Source organism: Atheta coriaria, unplaced genomic scaffold, assembly GCF_025399875.1.
Source record: "Atheta coriaria isolate IRGN ID8LTWV9N9 unplaced genomic scaffold, Caltech_Dcor_3.1 hic_scaffold_5_pilon, whole genome shotgun sequence".
NCBI lineage: Eukaryota > Metazoa > Arthropoda > Insecta > Coleoptera > Staphylinidae > Dalotia > Dalotia coriaria.
The window spans coordinates 10,077,910-10,092,626 of record NW_027045447.1 but is presented as its reverse complement, the minus strand read 5'-3'; the positions used below and the strand labels follow the sequence as shown (position 1 = coordinate 10,092,626).

The 14,717-nt window shown below is 39.4% G+C and overlaps 1 protein-coding gene across 1 annotated transcript in view; it reads right to left on the bottom strand.

Moving 5' to 3' along the window:
• LOC135791722 (protein dachsous-like) overlaps nucleotides 1-14,717 on the bottom strand; it is a 77,228-nt gene that overhangs the window by 52,016 nt on the left and 10,495 nt on the right. Inside the window, 1 exon segment of the mRNA XM_065302221.1 lies at nucleotides 14,151-14,659. Coding sequence (XP_065158293.1) covers nucleotides 14,151-14,659 — 509 coding nt within the window.

Sequence of the window (14,717 nt, the reverse complement as noted above, 5' to 3'; positions counted from 1 at the left end):
TTCGTCGTGTCTCTGGCGGCGGCGGGCGCATGTGTGAATGTGTATCTAGTTTTATTGCATGATTTAATACCGAGTTAATGCATACTGATTATAAGAATTATTTTATATCAGATGGCGCGTCGTGTCTCGCATGATTTGTGGTTATTATTTCACGCGCAACGCACGCCGCGGCCATTTCCACATCCACGCTGCGCGGCTAATGCCCAGCTTTGCATGTTGCGATGTTACACATAACCGCAAGCTTTCGAGAATCAGCGCAGTGGAGAACTCGCGAAAAATTCAACGCGACGCGCCAATGTGGACGATGGACGAATCTTTTATGATTTATATTTGTACACGCACAGAGAGCTTTTATTTTTGTTGTGCATATCATTCTATAAAATATGATTTCCGCACATACATAAAAAAGTTTTAAATTTCCACCCTATTATCTAATCTCATCAGTTTTTTTTTCTAAGCATGAAATTAAGAAACTAGATTTTAAGTTTTAAGTTTTTTTTATTTTAACTTCTAGTGGTATAATAAGTCGCATAATATCATAAACGATAAATTATTTCCTCCCCTCGTTGGAAAATGGTAACCGCTGTGGCGTGGTGTCTTTGTTTCTGTTCTAATTCGGTTGGAGGTTTCGTCCGGCGACGGCCGTGCGCGCCCATCGTTTCTCATTAACCCGAAAGGTTTGCCCATTCCGCGGCCGGTCGAGGACGCGTCTAGATTGCTATGGGACGGACGCGCGAGGAAATTAGATTTCAGAAAACCGGCTGGTGCTCCGAAACGATTAACCAGTCTCGGTCGACTCGGGCGTCTTCAAACTCCACCGGACTCGACATGCTCAACTTAATATCTTTGAGCTTTCAACTTGCTTTTTCCTGGATTCCATCGCGATTATAGTAGTTTTTGCATGAGTTCCAAATCAAATCAAATTTAAAATAAATAATTCGTAAATTCCGCTTAAATTTAAACTTTTTTTCTGTTTTGTAAAATGCACACCACACAATAGTATGTAATGTAGAAGATGGTACAAGATGCCTAATTATCGCGTATATAGCGTGTCATAAAGCACGCGGTGGTGGTGTGCGAAAGCAGCGCATAACTAACGCCTCGAATGACAGCGCGACAACGCCGTACACAACAGAACAACAACCGCAACAACAACAACGAAAAGCTCGACCGCTGCGAGAGAGGTGTTGTCACGCGGGCGGCATACCTGCTGGCAATGTCGCGCCCGGCCGTTTCGCGCTTTTAGCAAATGCCTGCGACCCGGTAGCGGTCGCCGCGTCGCTATTTATGGCCCCTTTGTTTTTAATTAAGCTCGCACGCCGCGGCTTTACACTTGCCCACGGCATACTTAAATACCTGTTGCTATTGGCAAAAAAGTACCTAACCTCTGTGGCCATCTACGAAGATAAACAAAACACCATGACTTTCCGCGAACTTTTAGCGCTTTTATATATTTCCATACACAATTTTTTAAAGAATATTAAACTTTTACATCTGAGAGCTTTTATAAACCCTTTGAGTATTTAAATATTCTTCAAGAAAAAAGATTACTACACTTTTAAATGTGTTGTTCGTTTTTGTTGCGGCGCGTTGTTCGTGGAGCTTTCGAAATGTCTCAGCAAACAATATTGATGATTTGTGATATTAATTAACAACAACTAAGAAGTATAATTAAACCGACATCACGCGCTCGAGAGGAACGCATTAGGCGAGCTGCTCTGCGAGCTCGACGACGCGCTTCAAGAAGACGGCGAGAGCTTTCGATGCGCATCGCAGCTTATTTGCTGCGCGCGTTATTGATTTATGTTTTCGCGTGTTTTCCACTCGCGCGCGATGAGCATTAAACATTGTAGACAATGCTCGGGAGAAGCGCTTGTTTGCCAGCCCTCTCTCGGCAGTGTTTCTTCTTCGGATAGATAAAAAATAAAATAAAACGAAAAGCGAACAAAAAATCGACCGGCCGGTTCGTCCGTCCACGCCTATCTTGACTGGGAACAATTTAATTTCTCAAGAGAAGCGCAAGTTTCAAATCTTCAGCTTAAGTTAAGATTTTAAAACAAAAATATTAAAACTTTAATTTTTTTTTTTGAAGATTTTAACTCTTTTTAGATAAAGTTTTTGCCGGTAAAATGAAATATGTATGTAGACAAAATATTTAAGTAATGTTTCCTTAGCAGTGAATGCGCGCGAGCTTTTGATGCAATTGCGACGCGCACAGAATTTACATGACTTATTTGCACGTGGCCGGAATGCGTAAAGAACGCGGCTGTTGGCACTCAGCATCGCACACGAAGTTCTCCAGTCGAAAACGAAAGTGGGACTCCAACCGCCTGGGTTTTTATATACTCCTCGTTGGATTTTTTGCACCGCCGCTTTTATTTTCTTTCGGCTTTTAATTCGAGCATGCATGATTCGATTAATTACCGAAATGCCTATTAAATTAAACCGAGGCCGACACGTCGTACTTCATCGCATCGCGTCTCTTTCTGCCACTCGCCCGATAAAAACAAACGAAATTAAACGATTCGACGATTAATTAATTATTTTAATTGGCGCTCGACGATTTTGGTTATGTCGGAAATTCGACTCGCGTATAGCACACGGGATATGGAGTGTACGGTAATGCGTGTAATGTGAATGAAGAAATATGAAAATTGCGGACGATGGCGAACGAATCAAGTCGAGCGCGTTGTTCATCCCTGCGGCGGATTCGGTAGCCATCCGTTTACCATCTCGCGCGCGCGAGCGCCCGCTCGCAAGAAGCAGCACAACAACGTAAAGAGCCGTTGTTCTTCACCAGCACGATAAACATCTACTTATATGCCGTTCAATATCGTCCCGAGATAAAGCAAAGTGACTCAGACTCCACCACAGCCATTTCCACCAACGTGACTCGCATATACAGGGTGTGACAAATTTTTATTTTTCTGGAGACTTCAATGCTCTCATCTATGATTTCACAAAATTAATTTTTGGAAGGAAATTTTAACTTTTTTCTTAATTTTTTTTCTTTTCAATACAAAACAATTTTTTAAATTTTTTTATCCTCAGTACTGTCAAATGTTTAATTTGCTGGGACTATTTATTAATATACGTTATATTTATGGATCGGAAACGCCCTTCGCGGGCATAAATTCTTCCGACCATGCACTGCTGGCCACCGCGTTCCGAACATCCAATCAACGTTATCTTTTTACCGAAAGCATGATATTACTCGCTCGGCCGTCCGAAAAGCCAATAACAATCATCAATTTGCCGCGCAACAAGAGCGCATGAAGAAATTAATCATTTTTTGGGCAAATTTTCCTCTTTTTTTATCAAATTTAAAAATTTACATTGAAAATATGCGAAAAAAGTTCAGATTATGGATATCTCAATTGTGTAGGCGTAAATAATTATAAAATTGTGGTAATTTGAAGCAAAATAATTAATTAATGCAAAAATAAACAAAAAAATAAATTATAGTTAATAGTCAAAGCTTTAAAAGGAAATCTGATATAATTTTGTAGATTATGAATATTTCAAAAAATTCTTTGCTTTGGGTATTTCTCGGAGGTAAAAGTAAATTTGCACGTCCCTGTAAATTGCAATTAAATAAGAATCTTCCGCAATATCGCATTATCTCGCTATCGGGCTCGAATCTGCCGTCCGATGCACACCGCGATGATATTTACTGTTAGTCGTGGGTTGTTAGAAGTCGACGACAACGGCAGCAGCCGCTGCAGCAGCGCGCAGTACGTGCAAATAGGCAAATAATGCGCGAACGGCTCGCGAGAACACCTCTCCTCTTGCTCCATCCTCCGGGAATCGCTCTGCCAGAGACAAAACAAGCCGCGCCATCGCGCAGCATATTATAAACTTAATGATGGAAATGGAGTGCGCGCGCGAACAAATCAAATCCGCGATGCCGAGAGAGAATTTACAAGCGAGCCGCGCGACGTGCTACATGCCCGGCCATGTCGCCGTGTGTTTGTGAGTGTGCGTGCGCGTTTAGCTCGTTCTCACATCGGAGATATAATGTAATAATTATGACGATCAGGAAGAACAACAACGATCGGAACGAGCAGAAATGCGCTGCGCGTCCGCTGTGCTGTGTGCAGCGTGCAGTCGACCCGGCTAATATCTGTTATTAGTTATTACAAATAGCGATCCGGTACGTCGATGAAATTGCACAACATGTGAAGGATGCTAATAAATTGGAAAATTTTTCGTGACGCAACTAATGCGCTCGCAGTTGCGCGCGGTGCCGTGATTTGCTCGCGAGATGCACGAAAAGTACAATGCGCCGGGGATATTAGGCGGCCGGTTTCCGCATATCAACGCCAGGCGTAATAATAACTATTCGCTATGGGAAGAAACCCTGGTTTCATTTTAGATTTCTGCCAAGTATTACTTACTGGAGATATCAACGCTCGTATTATAAATTACCTACATGAAAATGTTCATTGCAATCACAGTAATGCCTTAGGTAAGGCTTAAATTTAGTTTAAATTAAATTTAAATTAGAAATATTTATTTAATTCTTAATATTATACCAATTTAAATAATGTAGTTAAATTTTTCGACTCTAGAGGTCCATTTTAACATAGTCTAAATAAAAATTTAGTTTAAATTAAATTTTAATACTTATTTCGTCAAATTATGTCAATTTAAATAATTTAGTTCATTTTTTCGGCTCTAGAAATCCATTTTAAGTTGATTTAAACAAAAATTTAGTTTAATTTAGATTTCCAATAAAAATATTCATTTATTTCTTAAAATTATGCCAATTTAAATAAATTAGTTAATTTTTTCACCACTAGAGGTCCATGTTAAGTTGGTTTAAATAAAAATCTCCGAAAAACTCATTTCAATTCTTTTCGCTAAATAAATTGTCTTGGCGTGCGCACAGAAACAAGTTAATTAGACGTGAAGGATCTAGCATCCCCAGACTAGAATCGCAATTGTACTCAATAACAAGCTTGCGAACACAAAACAAAAACACGGTCCATAAAAACCCCGCGCCGGCACTTGCTGCGCCAGCGAAATAAAGTCGAGGATGCGCATAAAAGTTCGCCCTCGTAAACCAACGCACCAGCGCTCGCAATCTCATTAACTCCCTTTATTAAGTATAACGAATTTGGATCTGGAGTGCGCACGCATCAACTTCTAACCTATGAAAACTTGCTAATCCATTAAATCAAAGAGGAAATGAAGTAAATGTTTAAGACGAATTAAACGGGCCTGAGACTTTTCTGCTGCTTTTATCCGAAACTATAAAAGGGCTGTCTGTCTGCAAGCTCGTAAAACTAAACAAGAACGAAGGCTATTAGCGCGCTTTTCACGTGTGCTAAATGATAATATTTTCTTGGGGCCTGGGTGACGTCATAAGCTACGCTTGTTAATGCATTGCGAGTGAATTAACAGTAAAAAAGCATTTGAATCGTACGATCGTCGGGACGCGTTCGATTCGGTCATTTACGCGTCGAACCTTTAGAAAATTAAGCAATTTATGTTTGGCGCAGCGCTGTTGCGCAACAAAGCGCCCGTGTACACACACAGATATTCATGTATATAAAGAATAAGAGGATGGAGAAAAAAAATGCGTCGAAAAACGCGCTAGCGGAATTTTAAATATTCCTAATGAGGCGTTCAATCTTTGCGCGTTACGTTTATCTACGACGCTGCGCGTACGAAAATAAAGCCAACATCACTGATAATGACCAACGTGCGAGGCGCTGTGCTGGCCTGTAAGAAAAAAAATCGGAGAAGCGAAGAAAAAATGTTGATGTACCTACGCGCACAGCGCACATACAGCGAGAGTTGCTGCGTCGATCTTTGAGTTAAGTTGAGTTTGGAGTTTTTCGTCTGGGGCAGCAGCAGAAGCGCGAGTGTGTAGAGCGATGTGGCAATGTGGGCTTCAATCTTCATTAATCATCGTTCCATCTCGTTGTGTGTATCTTGGGCTTTTCATAAATTTCGTTACCACGTACGGATTTTTTTCCGTCTGCGCGCTCGCCATCGTCGACTGCACAAATGGATTTTAGGTTTTGTTGCCAAGGGTTTTTAATATTTAAAATTTTAATTGCCTGTATGGAAAATGCACGAAAATGTCTTTTAGAATTTTACAAAAGAATAGAATTAGTTCAACGTAATAATATCGCTGTTTCTGTTTCAATTATGATTATTTTTTCTTCGCTCGTCCTTGCTGCTTGCTCGTTTGGGCGTTGCGTCCAGAGTGTATAATTTTCTGACTGGGCAAATAGAAAGAAACGAATCGTATTGAACGCGCGCGCCGCGCCGTCCGAGCGAGCATTAAATTTGTGGTAAACAGAGAGACTTATAAAACTCATTAGTATGGGATGTAATTGATGAAGCTCGTGGTATGCACGGAACGCCTCGTCGAGGCCGCCAGCCTTGGCGAGAGAAAAAGCTCCGGCCACCAAGATGTAATGAGAAAAATCCTCACAACGAAGCCAATCGACTTACGCCCTCAAAAAATAGATTTTCAGACCATAAAACGGTCAATAGCGGGAATAGTTATAAGTACAAATTAATTCAAACCGGAATAAATTCAAAAAATTTTAAAACAAATGTTTTGGCTATTTTCCTTGGAAATTCTTAAAATTTTCTTACTTTTAAATTTTCCCTAGATTTTCACAAATATTTTAAAACCAGAATTAGCTCAATAAGTCTTGCCGTTCATGAGTTTTACTGAGTTTTGTAAAAAATAATTATGTAATGAAATATAAAACAAAATTCTTCCTGGTGACTACAATGCGCCTCAGAAGAGTAACCCACATCATAAAAATCAAAGAAACTTGCGGTTGATTTTTTTTTGTCGCCGTGACCTCCCAGAGAAAATCAATTTCCGCCTCGAAGTGGTTGGTAACCGATAGACGCGCAAGATGCGCCCATCCCAGCGCGTTTTTGTCGTTTATTACGCGTGAAATGTAAAGCGATCGTAATTTGTCATTTAGCGGCTGGTGAATGCTCAACTCGGAGCCATTATCATCGGAGGAGCACACATTTCCTCCGGTTTTTGGCCGGCCGTGGGTCGTTTATGCGCGCCCGAGACACACAGCCGTCCTTGCTGCGGTAACGAACGACCACCGGTCTCTGCGCGCTGCCGACGACTCATCCGAATAATTGGATTTTCTTGCTTGGATGAATAAAACAATTGCGCGCCGCGTTTTTAATGCTACCTGATTTGCCGTTACCGCTCGGTTATTATCCGGTGGGACACGTATTAAATTATTACAGAAAATTAAAACTTCTTCTTTTATTAAAATTACATTTGAATGCACTTTTTCAGTCCGAGAAGTAAACTTTCTGTTAGTAGGTGAAATCGCTCATAAATCTTCTTTTAAATAATTTTTCTAAATTAAATTTCCTACTCAGAGAAAAACCAAACATCGTTTATCTCAAAACCGAATCAACGAAACATCTAAAAACGCTTAATTTCACCTCCACGGCAGGTTAATTAAGCGTGCTTAATAATCTTTCGTGTGGCCAAACCGAAATGTCACAACAACGTGTACAAATGCACTGCAATTAACTCGCACCGCTCGCGCTGTAATTGGGCGCAAATTGCGAATTGTGCGGTGCGCGCGCAAAATGTTAAAGAGCAACCAGCAGTCGCAATTATAATCCGCGACTGCGCGGTGAATTACAGGTGAAAGTCGCGTGACTCCAACCTGAGTATGGTCCACGCAAACGGCATGAGGATGGCGGCTGATAAATACTAATCAGGAAAGGATTGCCAATCACGCCGCGCGAAAGAAAGGCCGATTTTCTTTGGCAAAAATTAAATTAATATCGTAGCATCGTTAATGTTAATGCCGGTACGTGCATTACACTATGGAGAAACAATTATTATTCTAATTTTATGCTGCGTTTCCATGGCATAACGAGGCTTATGCAACAAAACGCTGTAAAATTTACAATTTTCCTCAAATTACTGCGCATAGTTAGTCGCTGTTCACCTCAGGCAATAGACATTTCGATTTTGTTAATTATATTCGATGATTATTCGGTTATAATGTATTAACATCGCGACAAAAGTTGAGATTTAAACGAAAAACAAGCGAGTAACCCTAAAAATATTTTTAGAAAAATTATTTCTTTATAAATGTAATTTTCTGGTTAAAAATACAAATAAATTAAATTTAAAAAAATATTTTTTAATAAATCGTAGTATTTAAGACAAGGAAGTGAGTCAATAACTGAAAAATAATCAAAATGTGTTCGCTTGGCACTTATCTTAAGCCGATGTAATTTATTGATATTCAATATTTTTTTCCACCTTCAAAAATAACAATTTTTAAAAAATTCGCTGAGAAACAAATCTCGATGACCATAAGTCGGACGGGACACCGCTCGAACAAATGATAAATTATGTATCTACTTGTAGATTACACTCGATTCGTTGCCAACGCGTCGCGATCGGATTTGCATGTCCAACTCCAAATTCGTCCGTCAAATCCGCGACCGCAAAGCTCTCGCGCTTGCCGTAATGGCTACATTTATTTTTATATCATTTTAGATTTAATATAAATTTGCATTTATTGCTGCGGCACAAAACGCGTGAATTATTCAAACGCCGCGAATGTGTAAACCGAAAATTTGAGGTGGAAATAATAAAATAAAACTAAAACTTAAAGTAAGTAAAAAAAAAACTCGAAACATAAATGTCACTTAAGATCGCTTTCGTTATTTGTCAGTCGATAGTCTGCTTTTTACATTTTTATTGCTTTCCGCGTTGTTATTTATTTATTTATTCATCGTAGCGTACACTATCACAACCACTGCGGTGAATTATCGCAAAATGAGGTGTGAATAATTCATCGATGGTTAAAATGCTGCAAATATCATTAATATCGTGTTGATTGCTATATTTATGTCTGCCAGTAATTTTTGCCGCTAGAGGGTTCTATTTTGGCATCATCATCAACTAATAATCAAATAATATTAATCAAATATGATGAAATTAATATTAAAATTTGAAAAAATCGCAAAATAGCAAAAAACCGAAAATAAATAATTGTAACTTTAATTTCGATAAAAAAAATGTTTAATGATAGTAAAAAATTTGTTATTGTTTAAGAATAACTCACAGAGCAAACAATAATCTCCTCGCTAGTAAATCAATTGCATTTTTATTACTTACTGGCTGGTTTATTATTTAGAATGAATGGAACAGGTAATGGTGGCATACATTGATGAATCAACAGTTAAACGATAACCGGGATTGAACTAAAACAATGCATAATGCAAAATGCGGCGTTAAGCGTACGTTTTTTCACATTTGCTCAGCACGCCACGTTTTCATTGCACATTCCGCACATCTGCATCTCGCCGCATATCCTCATCCTCAATCCTTGGGCGCGCGTGCAAGTCGCGCGGTGTTTGCGTTGGCGTAGTGCCGTTTCGCGTGTTGTTATTGTCTACATTTTTACCGGTTCGCCGCATTACGGCGCGGCGCACCGACTCTTCGCTGGAAGTGATAAGAACTTTATTGTGGATGCGCGCGGGTTATTACAATGCGAGAGCATTCGCATAATGCGCCGCGGCGGCCATCTTGGGCCGGCCGGCCAGAGGTCCAGCGCATTTATCGCCAATGTCTTCCTCTACGCGCATAAATTATCCCAGCATACATAATCAATCAAATGTCAGTCTAAAACTGTAAAAGCTTTAAAAGTTGAAAAAGCGTCGAAACTGCGATTGGATTACATTACATTCATGTACAGATCGTTCTGCGTATTATGCGAACGCACACGCTGGGCTACGAGGAAATGGACAGAAGACATGAAACTGAAATGATCCCACACGATCGTAAATTTATAGACGAAAATAACGAATTGATGTAAATGCCGCAATATCTGTAACTGTTTATACCGAGTGTTTTGTGTTTTTCTATCGAAATCAACGGTACAGTTATTTATTCTTCTTCTTTAGCGCGTATTTAAATGTAAATCGACGTTAAGTAGCCGTGCGCCCATAAATAGGCAACCCAACTTTCATTTTAATGTATGCAACTTCAAATACACGTACCAATGCGTACATTTTTCATATCTGCCTATAAGGCACCTGCCTATTTGCAAATTTTGTGCCGGGGAACTTTCTAATCGGTCCTCATTCGGGCAATGCCTTTACATAGTAATTCACGATCACGCCAAACATCGGAATGTCAAGAATTCGAAATTCTTCGAACCGCATGACTAAAATTTACTGAAATTCAAAATAAAAAATAAACTGGTGCGCTGTGGGTTTAATTATTATAATGTTTTTAATGATGATGTTGTGTTTCTATTTGTTTCGCTTTATCCAGGCGTGTTTTTAATGTGAAAGGTTTTGTTTTTTGAAATAAAACGCGATGAGAGCAATTATGTCGTTATAATTATAGACATCGAGATGGCGAGCCAAAAAACGCATTGTTTCTGAGATGGACGTCGTATCACACGAATTTAATAACTAAGGCAGAACTCATCAGCGCGAGGAAGTTCTGCAATCAACGCTTCCGCGACCTGACTAAATTGCAGAGCTCGGAACAAACACAACATGAGTTAACAGAAAATTAAATTTAAATCAAGTTTGTTGTTTGTTCCAAGATGAATATGAGTACTTAAAGTAAAAAATAATAAGGTTGCTTGTAAGAAAATCATTGTTATCATTATTCAGTTACTCAAGTTGCAAGAGATTAGAATTTAATATTTAATTTGAGAGACTTTAATAGGCGAGAAACCCAAAATTTAAAAAAAAGCTAAAAATGTTTTATTATACTGCAATATTATTTTAACTCTGATAATCGTTGTTTATCCATAAATGTGAAGTAAAACCAAGTAACATTATTTAAGTGAGAACTAAAAAAATTTATGTTATGGAGATTTTTTATTATTTTCGTTGTTTGAGCCTTTTGGCTGCTGATAAAAGTCAATATAAAATGAAACTCAGTATACCTGCCACCCCGAGCCGAAAAGCTTTTAAGGAAAAACCTGTAGGTAAAGCAAACACGAAGCAAAAGTGTTTTGCTGCGCTAAAAGCATTCATGCATTAAAAAAATATTCGTCTTTGGTTGCCGCTGCTCTTCGCCACTGCGTGTGCATCGTGATGTGCATACCGAAACAAAAATTAAATAGACATCTACCCAAAAATTCCCCACTTGCTCAAAATTTCACATAAAAGACAAACAAAAAAAGATGTTTATACTTCGAGGGTAGTTTTCCTCTGCAAACATAACACTATTCATACAATGCACGCACAGGTAGGTAGATAAAACCACTATTGGGTGGTCAAACAAAGTTTTTATTTTAACACCACGAGAATAAAATCTTTGCACCTACATAAAACGAAAAATCACATCTGACGATCTAAGATCGGTGTGATTATAAAATAAAATTAAATGTATTCATAATATCTAAACCTGCAGCAGCATTGGATGAAAACGTGAAAGTTATATCGCCGCTAACGAAGCCGATGATTACACGCGTCCTGCCAGTGTCTTGTCATCATCATCACGATCAAAACGTTTTCGTTCGCAGGCGAGTGAAATTTACACGTGTAAAATTCATCGACCTAGATTCCTAATAAATAAAATTTATTAACCAATAAATAATTGATTGGCATGCACCGACATGGACACGGGCAATTGCTTTTACTTTTGCTTTTCTGCGTCTTTCAATCTGTCAAAATTTGATTGAATGAATAGAATGGATTTGACTGAACATCCGATTTGGTTAATTTGAAAAAATTTCTAAAAATTATGTAAATTTTGATATTAAGACATTGAATTTGATTAAAACGCAAATTATTGTGATTTTTAGACTCTATTAGTTTATATTTAGTTTTATTACATTGTTTTTATGTTGTTTTTAAAATTTTTGGTGTTTGTAGTTGTTAAGAATGCGCTATAACTTCCATAACAATTAAAAACTCTTATTGCTCTTGTATTGCACGCATTCATGTGCGATAATCGAATTGCGCCTCAATACGAACGCGCGCGAATGATGAATGCGCAAATCGCATGCGGTGCAAACCACCACAATACTCCAACATTGAGTGTGCATAAAAAATTGCAATATTTAAAACAAACAAAAAAAATATCATTAAATTAGCTCAAATAAAATCTCTTAAAATCACTAAAAATAAGTTATGTAAGAAGATATTGAACTTATTTTCAAGTTTTATACCTTTCTGCATCACCCTGTGTATATGGTTGGCGTGGAATTGTTTGATTTTTCCGGTGGATCGGGACGCGCTGATTTGATTCCCTCCGACTGCATCGCGGGCCTCGCTCCGCGCGGCGAGATAATTAAAATTGTTTTTGTGATTGCCTCGACAATGCGACTGTTAATTGTATCAATCTGCGGCGCATTCATTCATCGCGGCGGGTAGTGGCGCATCGGTGTCCCGCCGCGCGCGCTCCTCGAGTCTCGACCTCTCCAACACATCCAGCGATCGCAGCACGCACACCCATACACACACACGCTCACCTATGACCAAGTCCGAAGAAGTGAAGAACTGAAGAAAACAAGCGCGTCGAGCGATGAACGCTCAAACAAACGTGTACACACATACTCGCATCATGCATTGGTATGAAAAGCATGAAGAGAAGACCATGAAGAGGCAAAGTCATGCATGCGAGAGCGTGGACGATGTGGGTCAACGCGGAAATGAACGAACCGTACACAAGTCTGCCATTCCATGCTTTCAACTCGTCTAAGCATCTAAAACGCATGCGCTGAATGCAAATATCACGCTGGATCACACCTCAACCGCTTTGATTGTTGACAATCGACATTGTCGGGTAGTATTCAATGCTAATGCGCTGAACGAAACTCTCCGAGGTCTTAAATTCACGCATTAGTCTCAAACTATTATACTAATCCTTTTAAAAGAATGTGAAACAACGATAGTTAATTAGCATTTAAATATGCGGCTTACTTAAGACCTCGTCGATTTTTTATCGGCGATATTTTAGGATTTAAAACAAACGCGCATGCGCTTTGCGAAAGTGGGCGGGGCAAATTTTAACGTTTTAAGACAATACACAACAATTTTCGTTCGAAAGAAGCCGATGCTTTTTATCGGTAATAATTTACGATTAGGATGCATTTGATTCAAATTTAATATTGCAAGCTTTCGGCCAAAAAATGTGCGATCATAAAATGCGTAATCAGTTACATAAAATATTCGATATGGACGGCGGGCGACAATGTTGCTAAGATGCGAAACAAGTCCACATTTTACGACGTCACGATCCGATCGAGCTTTGGGTTGTATTTTCGTTTATGGTCGCGCAGGACCCGTGAGCTTTACAAATTTTATTATTGTCAAGTTAAGCCTAAAATATTTCCATCCGATTTATACCGGGGCCTCAAAAAAGTTTTGTTTTATCAGTAACAACTTTTTATTTTATTTTATTTTATTTTTTTCATTTGAGAGAGAAGATGAGGAGAAGATGCTAAAAGCGTCGTCCATTTTTAATTTCGTTTTCTAAAGCCGTCGCCATCATCATCGGGCATCAATACGGTAACCAATTAATATGCTAATGGCACCAGTTTTCATCTCACTCCGCCGGGTGCACGCGCTGAACATGGTTGACCGACGCACAAACCAGACCAAATCCAAACGCAGCTTCAACATCGTTTTCCCGCGCGTCGCGTCGCCAATTAAATTTTCAATTAAACGACACAAAAACAATTTGTGCCCACAGAGCCAGCGCAAACTCACAAAAAAAAAACAACAAACAAACAACGACGCGAAATGTTGTAAGCGGTTTTCCAGCAATCGTATGATGCATGCCCGTGACATAAAGTTAGGGTTGGTTATGGACGTGATCGATAATATAAAATCGCAATCGGGGCCGGCGTGCGCTTCGACGAATCGCACTAAAAACCGTTCAAAAACAATGGCGCTGGCTGCCTTCTCGGAATCGCCGACGCGGCTCCGGCACGCACGATTTATTCGACGTCACACGTGTGGTGGAACACCTCGATAAACGCATTCACAAAAGAACACATCACGCTGTGGGAAACAACCACGTTTTCAATCACTTTTCATTTCTTACTTTTATTTCCTTCACCTCCGTTGAATTTCCGAAATCATTCAACGCCAATGCAAAAAAACTTAATTTTCTTAATAAATCATAAAAATCCATATTTTCTACATACCTTTAAAATGCATCGTCCAATCGGTTCGTTCTCCACCACAGAAACATTGTAGAAGCTCTGGTCGAAGATGGGTTCGTTGTCGTTGACATCATGAATAGTCACAAACACTTTAGCCGTGCTACTCAACGGCGGAAACCCACTATCCGTCGCGACCACTGTCAACTGCGGCACTGGATTGGTCTCACAATCCACGTGAGCTTTTGTGGTGACCAGCCCACTTCTACTATCAATCCGGAACCACGAACTATGAGTATCTGGTGTGTCTACCAGTGAATACGTGATTACTGAGTTGTCACCTTCGTCTTTATCACGCGCGGTCACTTGCACTACACTACTACCAGGATCAGACACCTCCATCACATTTGCATGATACACATCCTTATCAAACACCGGTGCATTATCGTTAATATCAGTCACTTTGAGGTTAATTGTCCGCGTTGCATGCAAAGGTGGTGTACCCGTGTCGGTGGCTTCCACATTAAGTGTGTAATTCGGTTGTAGTTCCCTGTCTAATGGTAGGGATACAATTACTAAATAGATGATGTTATCTCTGGTGGTAAGACCAAA